The following is an 18,680-nucleotide window of genomic DNA, read 5'->3' as shown; positions in this document are numbered from 1 at the left end:
CCATTTTGCTTTTTTGCATTTCTTTTCAATGGGGATGGTCTTGATCCCTGTCTCCTGTACAACATCACGAACCTCCTTCCATATTTCATCAGGCACTCTATCTATCAGATCTAGGCCCTTAAATCTATTTCTCACTTCCACTGTATAATCATAAGGGATTTGATTTAGGTCATACCTGAATGGTCTAACAGTTTTCCCTACTTTCTTCAATTTGAGTCTGAATTTGGCAATAAGGAGTTCATGATCTGAGCCACAGTCAGCTCCCAGTCTTGTTTTTGTTGTCTGTATAGAGCTTCTCCATCTTTGGCTGCAAAGAATGTAATCAATCTGCCACCCACTGCTTTCTTATATTGACTAAACTCACAAAGTGGATGGAAGTCTTCTTCTTTCACTCCCACTTCATGGTGTCCCCCCCAGGGATGTGCCCAAGAGAACAGCCTTCCTAGGTAGAAGAGAGCTGAGTTTTGGTCAAGGACATAGTAGTGGAGGTGCTCCCCTGATGTCCAACCATGCACTCATTTATTGAGGGCCAACTACATGTTCACCAGGGGCTACGGTTCTGGGTAGAATATACGAGGCACTAAATAGAGACACAAAAATAAATCAGAGTATCTGTCCTCAAGGAACTTAAAATGCTGGGGAAACAGACATTTTAAAAATGAAGTGCATTTATGGATCAAGAATGTCTTAATTAAGGATGTCTTAATTTTACACAAGAAGAGAAATAGATGAACTCCTCTGAAATCTGAGGGCTGGGTTCAATTGCTTCCAGTTTTGGAAGAGTAGGCCTGAAAGAGAAGCCACAGTACTGAGTTAGGAAAAACAAGCAGAACTTAAATATGCAGAGAATAAGCACTCAAGGATTTTTTCCTAAAAAAAAAGAAGAAGGAGGAACATATTCACAGAAGTGTGGGACTGACAGGGACCTCCAGGTGGTTCTACCTGCTGGAATGGAGGGTATCATCCAGGAAAGAGAACAGAGAGTGATGAGGCTAGAAGGAAAGAGGGGGAAAACTGTGGAGGGTCCTGAAAGACAGGCTGAGGGGTCTTGGCCTCCTTATGTGGATCCATGGTTCTCAAATGGTGTACCATGGCCCAGCAGTGTGCCCTAAACTCTTCCTTCACAGGTATGCTGCCTGGTTTCAGATCAATGCCTCATAATTCTTCTCCTATCAAAGACACAACTGTCATGGTGAGGCCTGTCAGAAGGAATGTTATGCTGAATGGATCAAGTTGTAGTGAATTAGGCTAAGGAATGAAGACAAGGAGGGGCAGTGCTAAAGCAAAATTGAGTGTTTGCTAGAGCATGTGAAAATGTTCTCTCTTCAGCATATAAAATCATCAGGACAGTATATCTCCTATTCTCACAGAGATCCCATGCTGAAGGGCAACCAAGCAGATGATAATATCAACTGTGAATGCTTTAAAGACATCTGTCCAGCAGATTGGGGTTTGCATTGTAGTTATGGCCAATATTTTAAAACATTGTTTTGAATCATTTGATCTGGATCTGAATCCTAGCTCTGCTATTCACCCTTGATCACCTTTCTGAATCTCTCCTTTCCTCTGTTTTCTCATCTGGAAATATGCACATGGTATGAATTGGAGGAACCTCAAAGGACTGTTGAGAGAAGTAAATGAGGTCATTGATGATTAAGCCTTTAGCAGAGTTCCCAGTGGAGAAGGCAATGGCACCCCACTCCAGTACTCTTGCCTGGAAAATCCCACGGACTGCAACCTCTGCAGTCCATGGGGTCGCAGAGTTGGACACGACTGAAGTGACTTAGCAGCAGCAGCAGAGTTCCCAGCATAGAGCAAGCACTTGATCAACGTTAATTGTTGTTGTTTTATTCTCTGCGTGCAGGCAGTCCAAAATTCTAGTCCTGTGCAGCAAACACACACACCCAGTGTATCCTGTCAACTGCAGCAAAGAGTATTCACTGCAGAAAAGAGTATTCACTTTGGGGTATTCACGTGGCGGGGGAGGTGCCAGAATTGGAACTTGATTCATACAGGTAGCTAGCTAGCTACAGGGTGATAATGACTGGTCACCGAGGACTCGCCAGGGGAAGCACGGCAAGAGGCAAGTACATTCATGGCATTTGGCATGAAGTGGAGTAGGGAGAGGCCCAAGCTGGGAAGGTCAATCCAGAGCCAGATAAGAGGGAAGGAGAGCTATAATGTGGGCTTGTCCTAACAGAAGCAGGCAACTCAAGAAACCTGGCAGATGCCAAATGCCCAGGAGAAGGGCAGGCAGGGAGGCCAAGCAAAGCAGAAAACCTCCCCATAGCCAGGGGGCCAGACAGATGGCAGTGCGTGTGTGCACAGCTAGATGTCCTGGCTGGAGCTGAGTAAGTGACCAAAACACAGGCTTTCTCTCCCAAAGGGATTGTTTTGAAAACAACCACCTGATGGTATAATGAGCTACCATCTGATAACAGTGAATTATTATCTAGAAATAAACAAAACAACTGACCTCAAAACACTTTTCTTTCTTTGCTTGGTGAAGCAGGCTAGCCATTCCGGGCAGCAGAACTGGAAAGATGAACATTTCCAAAAACTCTTTGGGGGAACCTAAAAAAACACAAAACATTCCCATCCCAAATCCCAAATGGCCCAAGTTAATCTGGGAGGAACATTTGCTTCTGAACCAAAAAAAGGTACTCTCCATTAAACAACATGACCATAAATGTTGCATTTGACTCCAGACTGCTGAGTTGGGCTCTATTACTGAAGAAACTTAAAATATCCCCCTGAGTCTGGTGGGGCTGTAGACTGGGTCCCTCTCGGGGTCGAGGTCACAGGCATAGCCAGGGGCCCAGCTCAGCTGGAGGGAAATACACAAGGGGAGTTTGGTGGGAACTGAGGCCACAAGGGAACAGGGCGGGGTACGAGGTTCGGATCCTCAGGGCACGGTGATGGTGGTTGCCAAGGCCCAGAGTACACTGGCTGAGGGAACAGAACAAGCCAGCAGGAGAGGGCCTGGCACCAGTGGGGAGGAGGAATGGGAACTCAGGGAGGAGGACGAGGACACCTACGTCTCTGGCTTCTGCACGCCAAGCAAGACAGCATGATATTTTCTTTCACTCTGTACATTTTCCCCCTTTGTATTTAACTTAGAACCTAGGTATGCTTGTTATTGATCATCTTTACTATTAATACATTTCAACCTTAAAGATACATCAGTGGAATAAAGGACACTTTAATTAAAACAAGAACACATTCTTTCTTATTACATGATCTCCCTGAGTTCTATCTGTCCACCCGGTCCCCACCCCATGATTTCGCAAAGTTACAAGTCCCAAAACATAGACCTGAGATCTCACTTCCTTACGTACATGTTTTTGGGTCAACTGTTTCCCGTTTCACTTGAGAACAGGATGCTTGTGAGGCCATGGTTAAACGAGGAACTGGATAAAGGTGTTCTGCGTTGAAGCCATGGAAAACCATTTCCTCCAATGGCAACACCTGGAGTGGTGGTGTGAGAGAGAATCAATTCATATTGTTTAAATAATTGTATTTTCTTTTATAATCTAACAAAGAATAAAATTCTGTGTCAGACTTTAGAGGGGGCATACTGAGCACTAATCTTTCTCTCTCTTCTCTCCCAAGACAGCTATAAATAACAATCAAGAAATAAACCCCTAACAAAGAACACAAAAGCAGAAACATCACTTTGCTGAGAAAGGTCCATCTAGTCAAAGCTATGGTTTTTCCAGTAGTCACGTATGGATATGAGAGCTGGACCATAAAGAAGGCTGAGTGCCGCTTTCAAATTGTGGTGCTGGAGAAGTCTCCTGAGAGTCCCTTGGACTGCAAGATCAAACCAGTCAATCCTAAAAGAAATCAATCTAAATCTTCATTGGAAGAACTGATGCTGAAGCTAAAGCTCCAATACTTTGGCCACCTGATGCGAAGAATTGACTCACTGGGAAAGACCTTGATGCTGGGAAAGACTGAAGGCTGGAGGAGAAAGGGGTGACAGAGAATGAGATGGTTGGATGGCATCACCGACCCAATGAACATGAGTTTGATCAAACTCTGGAAGACGGTGAAGAACAGAGGAGCCTGGTGTGGTGCAGTCCACGGGGTCGCCAAGAGTCAGATGTGACTTAGCAACTAAACAATAAGAAAGAAGAGAAGGGTTGTCAATGGGTGAGAGATCTTCAAACATTTCCAAAAGAAGCAGGATAAAGCCTGTTGTCACATAATGGAGAGGAGTGGCAGCTCAGAATCCACAGGAGGAAACTGCCCTCAGAAGGCAAGAGTCCATGTTCCCACCAGAATGCTCAGTGGCTTCAGTGCTCCGAAATTCAACTCCACAGAGTGTGGAGATGAGCAAGGAAACAATATACAGGTGAGGTTACGTGAAAATCCAGCTGGGGTTCCCTTGGCCTGCCCCTCTGTCACCCCTCCCCCTGCCCCCATCAGCATACATAACGCTACATTCACAGCAGCCCATTCTATCTTGCTCTCCTTCCTTTCCAATGAATCTTTTGTCAACAATTTAAACAAACAGCCTGGGAAAGAGTACAACTACTCAGGGTGCCAGGTCGGCTGTCAAAAGATTAAAAAAACCCACAAACCTCAACATTGATTTGGAGGCTCCCAGCTCAGTCCCCAAATAGGGACTCCCTGCCTGCCAACCCTGAAGAAAAGTCCTCCAGAAGACAATCACCCACCATGAGCTCCCAGCCAGTGTTTCTATTCATAGAAGTGACCCATCCAGAAAACAAACCTACAGGTATGGCAGGAAAAACAAGAAAAAGAAAACCCCGCCTCTTTGTAGAAAAATCCAAGGCCTGCATTTTAAATTCTGAATAAAAAAATCAGAACTTTCTACATAGGTGAGGAACATCAACAGCATAAAAGACAAAGATCAAGATCTGTAAAGAATAATTGACCCTGAAGAGGCACAAATATTTCAGGGAAGAGAACTGCAATTAGTATTTGCAGAGAAACTTGAAAAAGCACTGCATCCATAAAGCAAGAACAGGATGCTAGGAAAAAGGAAAACTCACAGGCCACGCAAGTTCTTAGACACAGAATCTCTAACAGGGGCAGCTATAGTGAGATACTGGAAGTCTGCTGCTGCTGCTAAGTCACTTCAGTCGTGTCCGACTTTGTGCGACCCCATAGATGGCAGCCCACAGGCTCCCCTGTCCCTGGGATTCTCCAGGCAAGAACACTGGAGTGGGTTGCCATTTCGTTCTCCAATGCATGAAAGTGAAAAGTGAAAGTGAAGTCGCTCAGTCGTGTCCGACCCTTAGTGACCCCATGGACAGCAGCCTACTAGGCTCCTCCGTCCATGGGATTTTCCAAGAGACTAGGTTTTGGACCCATTCCAGTGACACTGCTCATCCTTCATAGCCTTACCTTTTTATTTTAAACTCCATTAAGACCTATTTTATTCCCAAGAATATTGCCTTAAGTAAGTGTCAGTCGCTCAGTCATGCCCGACTCTTTGTGACCCCATGGACTGCAGCCCACGAAGCTCCTCTGTCCATGAGATTTTCCAGGAAAGGATACTGGAGTGGGTTGCCATTTCCTTCTCCAGGAGATCTTCCTAACCCAGGGATTGAACCCAGGTTTCCTGCACTGTAGGCAGATTCTTTACCAGCTGAGCTAAAAGGGAAGCATCAATATTGCCTTAGGGCCTCCCTTTCTGATGCTTTGTCCTTGGCCCTCTCTTTTCCTTAGTACAATTTTAGCCCACCCAGCTATGCAAAAAGAAATCTGCTCCATCTGCAAAACTGTCCCCAACATGGAAGCGACACTGAATTCACTGGAAAGGTCTTCCTCACCTAGGATTTCATTTGAGCCCTACAAAGGCCCTATGAGTCAGTCAAGGATGACCTGCTCCATTTAATGGATGCAGAAACTGAGACTCAGAGTGGTTGTGTGATGCCCTTTAAGCAGCAGAGGTGGGACTGGCCACTTCTGGTTCCGGTTCCAGGGCCTTTCCTTTCCCCACTTCCCGATTCATGACACTGTCTGATGCTCACCAGTTGTCAAAGCTGTTCTCCAGTTAGAACCTTTCAGTTAGGTTGGGGCCCGGGTGATACTCACAGTAACCACAGCGTCTTGTTTGACTTTATATCCTTCAGGAAAGGGAGGAAGCTCAGCTTCATACTCTGTGGGGAGTGGAGGAAAAAAAAAAAAAGACCCTCAATTCCACAGTTCATTAAAGCTTGATGTAATTCCGTTTCCTCTGAATAAAATATTCTTAAATTTTATTTTGGCTAGCGGTTTACAAAAGTGAAAAAACAACAAACAGGGTGTTCATTTAAATGGGTGAAGGATGATTCTTCTCTTGCATGAAAGAGTCTAGGCTTTATGTAAGAGTTTGAGACTCTTCCTAAGCAGGCAGACTTAGATTTTGCCCCCCAAATTATGCTAATGACAAGGGATAAGAGAGGAAGAAAATGCAGAGCATGGCTCAGGGAAGACACCAACAACATACAGGAAGGAGAGGGGAGAAAAGGAAGAAGAGAATGTTGTGTATAGGAGGGCAGAATAAAAGAGACAGAGGCAAGATGAGCCATCTCAGGCATTTCTGGGGATGGGCGTGAAGTTAAGATTGCCAGATTGGGGCACACAGCTAGAAAAGCAATCCCATAAACGCTTGCTAGTCAAAGCATTGCCCACAGACCAGCAGCATCGGCATTCCTGGGGAGTTAAAAACACAGCTAAGGGGCTTCTCTGATGGCTCAGTGGTAAAGAATCTGCCTGCCAGGGCAGGAGACAGAGGTTCAATCCCTGATCTGGGAGGATTCCACACACCTTGAGGCAACTAAGCCCGTGTGCCACAGTTATTAAGTTTGTGCCCTAGAGTCTGCAGCTGCAACTGGAGAGTAGCCCCTGCTCACTGCAAGCAGAGAAAGCCCTCGGGTAACAATGGAGACCCAGCACAGACAAAAATAAATAAATAAACATTATATATAAAAATATTATATAAATTATATGTATGCATTATATATGTGCATATTATAGTATATAAATATTATATGTATAAAATTATATAAATACTATATATGTATACATATATATATAATGAAACTAAAGTTGGAGAGGTCCTACTGTAAGCTCCATTAAGTTTCCATCTTTGCTATACATTAGAATCACCTGGTAGCTCTTTGAAAATGTCAATGTCTTGGCCCAACCCCAGAAATTTTTTTTCCAATAGGTCTGACGCAAGAATCAGAAGATCAGTATTTTTTAAGTCGTCAGCTGATTGTAACACGCAGTGAGATGCAGAATGATTGCCGGGTTTCAAGACTGATCACAGTTAACCTGCTGCGGAGCTCAATGCAAAGAACATTCCGCACAAGCTCTACGACAGCTATTGCTGAAACAGAAAATGCCCATGGCTGTATTAGTTCTGCCCCTAAGGGAAAGACTGGTAAAATATTTCCAGAAAGGAGAGTGTTTCAAAGGCAATCACATAGTTGCTTTGTAGTGATGAGGGAAAACAGAATTTCTGGGTAAAATGGAACTGATGCAGTTGTACTGAAGGCAAATTTTATTCCATCATCTAGTTCCTTATCTGGAGAAGGCAATGGCACCCCACTCCAGTATTCTTGCCTGGAGAATCCCAGGGACAGAGGAGCCTGGTAGGCTGCAGTCCATGGGGTCGCTAAGAGTCAGATACAACTGAGAGACTTCACTTTCACTTTTCACTTTCATGCATTGGAGAAGGAAATGGCAACCCACTCCAATGTTCTTGCCTGGAGAATCCCAGGGACGGGGGAGCCTGGTGGGCTGCCGTCTATGGGGTCGCACAGAGTTGGACACGACTGAAGCGACTTAGCAGCAGCAGTTCCTTATCAAGTAGCACAGAAATTCTCAACTTTTTTTTTAACTCTTAAGTATCAGATTGGGAACAAGTACGTCAGGATGCAGGTTCTAAGCAATTTAATAGGTTTCAAGTGCTGTGTAACAAACTACCACAAACTTAGCAACTTTAAATAATGCAGATTTATTATCTCACACTTCCCGAGGGTCAGGGTTTCATCAGGTTGAAACCAAGGTGTGAGCCATGACTGTGATCTCATCTGACAGCTGGAGTCCTCTTCCAAGTTCACTGACGGTTGGTGGGATTCATTTTCTTGTGGATATAGGTCTGAAGTCCCTGTTTTCTTTTGGGTTGTTATGAAAACTGCTCTCAGCTTCTAGAGGCTTGCTACCCTCAGATCCTTGCCACAATAGCTCACTCATGGTTATTTGCTTCTTCAAAGCAAACAGGAGTCTCTTCTGCTTGAATCTGACTTCTTTTAAGGACTCACCTGATTAAACCAGGTTCGCCTACAATAATCTCCCCAATTTAGAGTCAACTGAGGGAATTCCCGGGTGGTTCAGGGGTGAGGGCTCTGAGCTTCTAGTGCCAGGGCTCTGGGTTCAATCCCTGGCCAGGGAAACTAAGATTCCATGAGCTGCATGGTGCAGCCAAAAACAAAACTACAGATTCAGTTTAGAAAAAAAAAGATAACGTCAATAGATTATACACTTGAATTCGATCTCGAAAATCCTTTGACACCAATCCCTGGCTTAGTATCTGACTGGACAGCTGAGAGGTATGAGCATTAGGGGCAGGAATCTTGAGAATTCTGCCCACCATGGTAGCTCTAGTTCTACCACGTTAGTTTTTCCTCTCGAGCAAAAAAATGTAAATTCACTGTCGTCCTCCAACACGTTGAGAATCACCAATGTGGTGTAAAAACTGTTTGTTTGAATTTAAGATACATATACATTTACAGGCTTCCTGGTAGCTCGGCTCGTAAAGAATTCGCCTGCAATGCGGGAGACCTGGGTTCAGTCCTTGGGTGGGGAAGATCCCCTGGAGGAGGGCATGGCAAACCAGTCCAGTATTCTTGCCTGGAGAATCCCCATGGACAGAGGAGCCTGGCTGGCTTCAGTCCGTGGGGTCTCAAAGAGACCCCATGGCTGAGTGACAAAGCACAGCATAGCATACATTTATAGCTTTGATTACAAAAGCAATACATGCTTGTCAGAAAAATTCCAAATAACACAGAGATATCTTATCACACCTAATCCCATTACAGCTCATAACTATTGTTGGAATTGGCATAGATTCATCCAAGTCTTTTTCAATGCATTTACTAACCTTTGTACATATTTCACAAATACATTCATCTACTTTAGATCTCCTGTTGCTGCTGCTGCTGCTGCTAAGTCGCTTCAGTCGTGTCCGACTCTGTGCGACCCCATAGACGGCAGCCCACCAGGCTCCCCCGTCCCTGGGATTCTCCAGGCAAGAACATTGGAGTGGGTTGCCATTTCCTTCTCCAATGCATGAAAGTGAAAAGTGAAAGTGAAGTCGCTCAGTCGTGTCCGACTCTTTGCGACCCCATGGGCTGCAGCCTACGAGGCTCCTCTGTCCATGGGGTTTTCCAGGCAAGAGTGCTGGAGTGGGGTGCCATAGATCTCCTAGACTAGGTCAAATTATCCAAGCATAGAACCTGATAAACACTGTGTCCTTATTCTGCAAAGCTCATATCAAGTCTTATTCTTATTTGAAATTTATAAAAATTATTGAATATCTTTTTAATTTAGAAAGATGGCAATGATGACCCTGTATGCAAGACAGCAAAAAAGACACAGATGTGTATAGCAGACTTTTGGACTCAGAGGGAGAGGGAGAGGGTGGGATGATTTGGGAGAATGGCATTCTAACATGTATACTATCATGTAAGAATCAAATCACCAGTCTATATCCGATGCAGGATACAGCATGCTTGGGGCTGGTGCACAGGGATGACCCAGAGGGATGTTGTGGAGAGGGAGGTGGGAGGAGGGTTCATGTTTGGGATCGCATGTACACCCATGGTGGATTCATGTCAATGTATGGCAAAACCAATACAGTATTACAAAGTAAAAAAAAAAAAAAAAGACTGGTTTTCTTTGGGGGTGGGACGGGGATGTACCTGGTCTCTTTGTGCTCACCATCATATTCCCAAGAATATGAAGCTGAATGAATATACTTTTTTTTTTTTTTAAAAAAAGGAAAAACTGTTGGCCACTCTGCATAGCATGTGGGATCTTAGTTCCCCTACCAGGCATCAAACACACGCCCCTGCATTAGAAGTGCCAAGTTTTAACCACTGGACTACCAGGGAATTCTGAAACTGAATGAATGACGCAGTCAATGAATGCATGAACAAAACAAGTATTACAGCAAGTTACTTCTGACTCTTTGTCAGTTCACTGTATTTATGAGAGCCCACTGTGTGCCAGGATCCATTCTATGTCCTGAATCGTGGAATTCTTTCAGTGCTGCTACTATACCATGTGCCTCATTTATTCAACCAGTGTACTTAGTAGGCTCTTAGATTACTTCCAATTTTTCATTATTACAGTGCCACTGTAAGCATCTTTATACATTACACCATTGATCAGAAAGGAGGTGCTTTTGTAGGATTAACTCTTAGATGTGAAATTGTTCTTTCAAATGAAAAAATGATTTAAATTTTGGGCCAAATTGCCCTCCAAAAGGTTTACAATAATCCATACTCCTAAACCCATCTGTTCTTCTCAGGTATAATCTATCTAACACATATTTAAAATTATATTTTACTTTTATCTATAATTCCTTAATCATTACTTATCTGCCATATTTTTCCCAAGGAGAAATTTGATGGAAAATTACAAACATTTTCATCATACAACCACAAAAGATATAGTTATGATTCTGCAGAAGTATGGGAAAATAATTAGCTTCAGGACAATCTGATGTGTTTTTTATTTCAAGCCTCTGTAATGTTTAAGACAATTTGGCATATTTGAGAATTTAACACTGCTATCACCTTGTGATTTCAATTAAAACATAGATTGATTAAAGACTGATGCTTTTTACATTGAAAGCTTTATGAATCTGATTAACTTTGTAAAGGGAACTGAAGAAAAATTTGCTGGTTTGGCATTAGAAATTCTTAAGAAAATCAGGTGTATTCTGTGTATAAATGTTGACAATCTTTTAGTTACTTAAGCTTGTAAACTGGATTCCAGGTCTCTCCCACTTTTCGAAAGTTTGCTTTATGCCCTTCACTTTGACAAAAGACCTACCTGTGTTCACTAACCAAAATTAGTCCAAAGAGCATTGTTGTTTTTATCAGAAAAGATGAAAACTGAAAAAGGACATTCAGTTTGTTGTGCCGTGAACTGTTGTAGAAGAAGTGTGTACCCCAAGCAGTGGAGTTCAGTTCAGGTCAGTCGCTCAGTCGTGTCCGACTCCACAACCCCATGAACCACAGCACACCAGGCCTCCCTGTCCATCACCAACTCCCGGAGTTTACCTAAACTCATGTCCATTAAGTCGGTGATGCCATGCTCCTTCCCTGGGACTACACTGAACTCAGCATCAAGCCGCCATAGCTTTGAATTCTCTGTGAACACTGTGCTTTTTCTCGATTTATTTTATGCATCCTTTAGCAAGATGTGACCTAAGGTATAATTACTTCTTCACTTCATGCCGTTTTGGCTTCTGAAAGGTTGCATAGGAACTCTCTACTTTTGGATAGCAGGAGGAACCTGAAATTGGTTAGGAGAATTTGATGCTCCATATTTGTTAAACAAACAGTAATCCAAGAACAAGTAAAAGTAGATGTTCATTTTATACAACAACAGCAACATTATGCAAGAGACAGAGCAGAAACAGCCTGTAACTCTGTTGGTGGAACAAAACCTTTGCGCTCAAATTGGAACCTGCTCCCCACCCTGCCATGCTCCAGGGACGTGACATAATGAAATGTCTGTATTGCTCAGGCCACTATTGGTGGGGCTTTCTGTGATTTGCAGCTGAACATGTTTCTAACTGAAACAGCCATTAAAATACAATGTTCCCCAACAGTGGCCTACTGGAAACGAATGAACCAGGAAGGTGGAGGCTGGAAGTGAATCCAGTGAACACTTGGCTAGCATACTCTGTGGTGAGGGGCTGTGCAAGGTGCTGGAGGGACAGATGAAGAGGGCAGATGAGCTTAGTAAGAGCCAGAGGTTACGAGGTGTGAAAGCAATGTTGTAGAGGGCTGCACTCAGGAAGCACCAGGAAGAGACTTCAAAATCAGTGTGAAGAATAATAGAAGGCTTTCCAGAAGAGAGGTCACGTGGGCTTGAGCCTTAAAAGATAAAGACAGAAGAAAGCAGAGATTGTCCAGTGAGAGGCAAAGCTTGTGCAAAGGCTCAGAGGAATGGAACAGCCTGGTGTGTTGGAAGGCATGGTTTCTTATGGCTAAAGGTACACAGCACAGGACAGTGGTACTGGGGCTGTCACTTGCCAAGAGAGCTTATTTAAAATGCAGAGCTTAGGGACTCAACCCCAAGGAATAGGGGTGAGTCATCACACCAAAGGAATTTGCACGTTAGCAAATGTTTGGGAGATTGTGACGTAGGTGCCCCAGGTCTACACTTTGAACGACGCTGGCGTGTGGCTTAAGGGCTTAAACTTGAGTGTCGCACATATCTGAGTTGCAGTCTGATTCTACCACTTATTTGGGGCAAGTTTAAGCTCTCTATGCCTCAATTTCCTGATCTGTTTAAACCACCAAGTTGCTATGAGGTTTAGACAAGAGGAAAATCAAGCACCTAGCACAGTGCCTGGCACATAAAGGGCAGCTCTGTAAATGTTAACCATTAGGATGATTTGGATAAATGGTAGGTGATGAACCTAAAAAAAGAGAGACAGAGACCAAATTATTGGTTTTTTATTTTATTTATTATTGGCTGGGTCTTTGTTGCTTTGAGGGCTTTTCTCTCGTTGCAGTGAGCAGGGGCTACCCTCTGGTTGTGGGGCACTGGCTTCTCATTGTGGTGGCTTCTCTTGTTGTGGAGCTCGGGCTCTTGGGCCCATGTGCTTCAGCAGTTGTGGCATGTGGGCTCTGTAGTTGTGGCTTCCAGGCTCTAGAGCACAGGCTCAATAGTTGTGGCTCATGGGCTTAGTTGCTCCACAGCATGTGGGATCTTCCCACATGTTCGATCAGGGATGGAACCCATGCCTCCTGCCCTGGCTGGTGGATTCTTTACCACTGAGCCACCAGGGAAGTCTGAGACCAAATTACTAAAGGGCTTAGATGTTAAGCTAAAAAGCTTATATTCACCATGAAAGCTATGAAAATCATTCTAGGTCATTGGATGATGTGATCAGATTTTGAGAGAGCTTCTTGTGGAAAGATAGTCTGGAAGGAAGCCCTTCCCAATTAGAAAGCTACAGCAGTGATCTAAACAAGCAGTGGTAAGGGCCATGAGAACCAGGGGGTGGGGAGTTGGGGCTCACAGGAGATAGATGGATGTGGAGCCAGTAGGATCTGTAGGGATTAGAGAATCAATGCGGGGATCATGAAAAGCGAAAGGGACATATATCAGATGAAGTGCTGATTTCTGAACTGGCAGTCTATGATGGAAAATAATTGTTGGTGTCTTGGACAGTGCCTGGGGCCAATGCCTGCCCAACACGGGTAGATATAATGACTGACGTGTGAGAACGGTTTCACCAGAGCAGTGAAACGGGAGCTCATGGGCTTACAGAGGAATGGGAACGACAGCAGTGTTGGAATCAAGCAAGACGCTCTGGTCCTAGCCCATCATATCCTCCACTTTCCTTCTGTTTGTGGACAAATTTTAGCCAAAGAATAATCAGAGAAGGGAGCAAATGCAGAAACAGAGGAAAGCAGTCCAACAAAACTAAATAAAAATGGTTTAGTCATTAAGCATAGTCAGGGACCTTTAGTTCCATCTCAAGAAGGACTATAGATAATATTCTGAGCCATATCCTGTAAGCTGTCTTACAAGTACTGAAATACCCAGCAGGTAGGGGAAGAAGTTAACTGCATGATGACCAGACTGCAGCCATAACATGAGCTGCCACAATTCCAAAAACTGACCTCAAGGAAATGGGAACCAACCGACCCTGGAACTGAAGATTAACTGTACTCTAAACAGTCAAGATGATCCTGGCCTGACCACCGACGACCAATTTCAAGATGACTGTCACAGGTGATTGTGCTATTTCTGCATGTAGCCCTCTCCCTCAGCCTACTGGTTGGGAAGGGGTGGGGGACAGAGGCAGGGCGTTGGCCTTTGGACAGGAGTCTGCCTCCCCCACCACCCCACCCCTGCCCACAGGTTGCCAGCATCCAAAATGAAGCATACTTTCCTTTCCACCAAACTTGCCTCTTTATTGGCTTTTGAGTGATGAGAAGCCAGACCCCACTTCTGGTTGCAGTGCAAAGAAGAGTTCTTTTTGGAGCTGAGAGGGCATGAGGGACAGACAAGAGCTAGAAGACAACAGGGGTCAAGGGAGAGGCTTTCCCCAAGCTAACTGACTACAGGATGCTTGGAGGGAAAAGCCAGCAGCGAAGTTAAAGATGTAGGAGAGATGAGTGATAGAGCAGGATCCGAGGACACCAAGAGGAAGGTACCAAAGCACAGATGCAGGGTTGAGCTGTGTGGGTAGCGAGATAAATACTTCTTCCGTGTATGCAGACACAAATCTGTCTGCTAGTATTTGCAAATTGGAGGATTCTCTCCCTACTCCTGATCACCTGCCTAGTCTCAGTGAATGCTTCCTCCATCTGTCAAATGGTTTCACCAAGTCAGAGGAGTGGAGGAAAAACGGGACCAGCACACGTAGGCAACGTGAGAAGGCGCTGATGGAAGCTGCCTGATAAGCACTGCTGACAAGCCATCTGCTGCCATTTTTCTCCAATTGCTCAGCTGCTGTGCTGGGGGAACAAGCACTGAATCAGAACTGATCCATGTTGTTACTTAGCAGGTGACATGAAGGGACCTGGTTTCACAACAGCACTGAGAGCTGAGGCCAGCGACTAGCTTTGGAGTGATGAACCTACAGCAATAATGAGGATGCCAATGGCAATGATAATAACAGCGATATCAGAATAGAAGACTGTAAGCTTCAAATACCGCACAATTGCACTCATCTCACACGCTAGTAAAGTAATGCTCAAAATTCTGCAAGCCAGGCTTCAGCAGTACGTGATCCGTGAACTTCCAGATGTTCAAGCTAGTTATAGAAAAGGCAGAGGAACCAGAGATCAAATTACCAACATCCGCTGGATCATCGCAAAAGCAAGAGAGTTCCAGAAAAACATCTATTTCTGCTTTATTGACTATGCCAAAGCCTTTGACTGTGTGGATCACAATCAACTGTGGAAAGTTCTGAAAGAGACGGGAATACCAGACCAGCTGACCTGCCTCTTGAGAAACCTATATGCAGGTCAGGAAGCAACCATTAGAACTGGACATGGAACAACAGACTGGTTCCAAATAGGAAAAGGAGTACATCAAGGCTGTATATTGTCACCCTGCTTATTTAACTTCTATGCAGAGTACATCATGAGAAACGCTGGGATGGAAGAAGCACAACCTGGAATCAAGATTTCTGGGAGAAATATCAATAACCTCAGATACACAGATGACACCACCCTTATGGCAGAAAGTGAAGAGGAACTCAAAAGCCTCTTGATGAAAGTGAAAGAGGAGAGTGAAAAAGTTGGCTTAAAGCTCAACATTCAGAAAACGAAGATTAGGGCATCTGGTCCCATCACTTCATGGGAAATAGATGGGGCAACAGTGGAAACAGTGTCAGACTTTATTTTTGGGGGCTCCAAAATCACTGCAGATGGTGATTGCAGCCATGAAATTAAAAGACGCTTACTCCTTGGAAGGAAATTTATAACCAACCTAGACAGCATATAGAAAAGCAGAGATATCACTTTGCCAACAAAGGTCCATCTAGTCAAGGCTATGGTTTTCCCAGTGGTCATGTATGGATGTGAGAGTTGGACTGTGAAGAAAGCCGAGTGCCGAAGAATTGATGCTTTTGAACTGTGGTGTTGGAGAAGACTCTTGAGAGTCCCGTGGGCTGCAAGGAGACACAACCAGTCCATTCTGAAGGAGATCAGTTCTGGGTGTTTATTGGAAGGACTGATGCTAAAGCTGAAACTCCAATACTTTGGCCACCTCATGCAAAGAGCTGACTCACTGGAAAAGACCCTGATGCTGGGAGGGATTGGGGGCAGGAGGAGAAGGGGACGACAGAGGATGAGATGGCTGGATGGCATCACCGACTTGATGGACATGAGTTTGAGTGAACTCTGGGAGTTGGTGATGGACAGGGAGGCCTGGCGTGCTGTGATTCATGGGGTCACAAACAGTCGGACACGACTGAGCAACTGAACTGAATTGAACTGAATTTCCAAATAATTTGACTCAGTCTTGGCTAAAACCATAGTTACAAATCATTAAGTCATAAGCAATCACAAGATTTAATTAGAAGCCTTAGCAGGAAAGACGTTTATTGATACTAATACAGGTGCTTTTGAAAATAAAAAGCCCTGGATTATCTGTCACTGGAAAGAAGAGAAAACTGAAGAATATTCACAAGTAAGTCATCGTACAGACACACAGATGCGCAGGACTAGCCAGGTAAAATAAAGGTCTTAACACCTATTCTCATTTTCTTGAAATTGAGTTTCTGACAGGTCTGTTAGCTGTGATGATTTGCTTTTAAATGGAGATATCCTAACAAAATATAATACTTAACCTCAAACACACGATCATTACCAAGCCTGCTTTTCATGTTTGCTGCGAGAAACTGAATTTACTATGTTTGTTATAGAAAATTACATTTGTTAGAATGTTTGTTTTAAGAAACTGGATCTATCATCCATGTTATAACAATCATTTCAGGGCCTGTGTATATAAACTCACCATCTTTGACCTCATTAACTTATATTTGTAACTCTACCACTTTCTAAGTGACATCAAATTAGCTGCTTTCGAGAGCAACAAAACACTTCTGTCTTTACCTTCTTGCTACAGGCCTGTGTGACAAAAATAAATCCCATGATTCTAAAACAAAGCAAAGCATGCTTCTTTGTCAACATCAGAGCATTTATTGAGCACTTTGTAAATGTCAGGCACTGTGCCAAGCACCTTCGCGTATGTCGTCTTAAGCCATCCTCACAACAGCCCTGTGAGGTAGGTACAAGGATTATCCCCGCTTTGAGTTGTTGAGCAGCTTCCCCAACAAAACACCACTAGTCAATTGCATTGTGAAGAGCTGTTTGCCCTGGAGAAGGGCACACTCCTGGGAAAAGACAGCCGCAATAACAATCTTCTATTGACATTTGAGTGTTTTCTGTGATTAGCGACTGGGATCATAGCACCAGGAGGGTAAGGACCAAGAGGTAGACGTTACAAGGAAAACATCCAAGGTGAAAAAGATTTTTCTAGGTATAATGCAATATGGGAGAAGGAATTCAAGCATTGGGTAGGAGTTGAAATAGACTGGACATCTATTTCATTTATTTCTATGGTCAAATAGATATCACCTCTGAGTCCATTATTCTCTTCTTTCTTTGAATTTTCCACTTCTCTCAACTCATCACTCTCTCCCGCTACCTAGTCCAATATACCAGCACATTCACTCTTTTCTCCATTCAACATTTATTGACCTGCACTGTCCAATATAGTGGTCACTAGCACATGCAGCTGTGTTAGCTTATCAGAACTTATTAGAAGCAAAACAAAAAATTCAGTTCCAAGGTTGCACTAATCACATTTCAAGTGCTCAATACCCATCTGTGAAAGTTCTAGGACAGTACTCTTTCAGACAGTTGAGGTAGTGATGGTAGCCGCAAGAATGAAAAATCTGAGTTCCTGACCTTGAGGAGTACACAACCTTAGAGAGAAAAATAAAACAGCCAGCATTATTTATTAAGAGTAATACACACTGAGCCCTGGTTGTCAAATGGGCACCCTGCTAAGCCCTTTCGGAAGTGACCCTTTAGCTGCATCCTAACACCATGAAAGAAATGCCGTTATTACACTTATTTTACTGACAGGACGAGATGCAAGTACACCTTGTTTTATTGTGCTTCACTTCATTGCACTTAGAAGCTATAGGGTTTTTCTTATTTTACAAGTTGAAGATTTGTGGCAATCCCACCTATGTCAAGCAAGTCATTTCTCAACAGTATTTGCTCACTTTGTGTCTGTATCACATTTTGGGAATTCTCACAGTATTTCTAACTTTTTCTTTATTTTGTATTTGTCATGGTGACATGTGCTCTTTGACATTAGTACTGCAAAAAGACCATAACTCATGGAATGCTCAGATGATGGTTGACAGTGTTTTTCTTTTTTTAGCAATAAAGTATTTTTATTTTTGGCCACCCTGGCTTGTGGGATTTTAGTTTCCCTACCAGGATTGAACCTGGGCCCTCTGCAGTGAAAGCTCGGAGTCCTAACCACTGGACCACCAGGGAATTCCCCAGCAATACAGTATTTTAAATTAAGGCATATACACAGTTTGTTTTAGACACAATGCTATCACGCCCTTAATAGACTACAGGATTGTGTAAACAAACTTTTATGGGTACCAGGAAGCCAAAAAATTCCTGTGAGTCTATTTATTGCTGTGGTCTGGAATCCAGTAACTCAGAAGTATGCCAGGTATACTTAACTTGTCCAAGGTGTGTGAAGAGTAACATGGGGCAGCAAGACCAAGGGAACACTGTAGGTCAAGAAAGGAAGGTGAGCTAAATGCCATTTGGGGATTTTAAGGAAGGTCAGAAGTAGATAGGGCTTCCCTCTTAACTCAGTTTGTAAAGAATCTGACTGCAATGCAGGGGATCCAGGTTCGA

General features: G+C 43.7%; 1 protein-coding gene across 1 annotated transcript in view; it reads right to left on the bottom strand.

Annotated features, from left to right (window-relative positions):
* Nucleotides 1-18,680, bottom strand: part of IQCK (IQ motif containing K) — a 151,755-nt gene that overhangs the window by 128,889 nt on the left and 4,186 nt on the right. Inside the window, exons 2-4 of the mRNA XM_005697542.3 lie at nt 6,070-6,134; nt 3,339-3,468; nt 2,477-2,574 (exon numbers count right to left, since the gene is read on the bottom strand). Coding sequence (XP_005697599.3) covers nt 2,477-2,574; nt 3,339-3,468; nt 6,070-6,134 — 293 coding nt within the window. The remainder of the gene's footprint in view (nt 1-2,476; nt 2,575-3,338; nt 3,469-6,069; nt 6,135-18,680) is intronic.

Source organism: Capra hircus, chromosome 25 (genome assembly GCF_001704415.2).
Source record: "Capra hircus breed San Clemente chromosome 25, ASM170441v1, whole genome shotgun sequence".
Lineage (NCBI taxonomy): Eukaryota > Metazoa > Chordata > Mammalia > Artiodactyla > Bovidae > Capra > Capra hircus.
The sequence above is the reverse complement of the archived record's forward strand: the minus strand, read 5'-3'. Positions and strand labels throughout refer to the sequence as shown.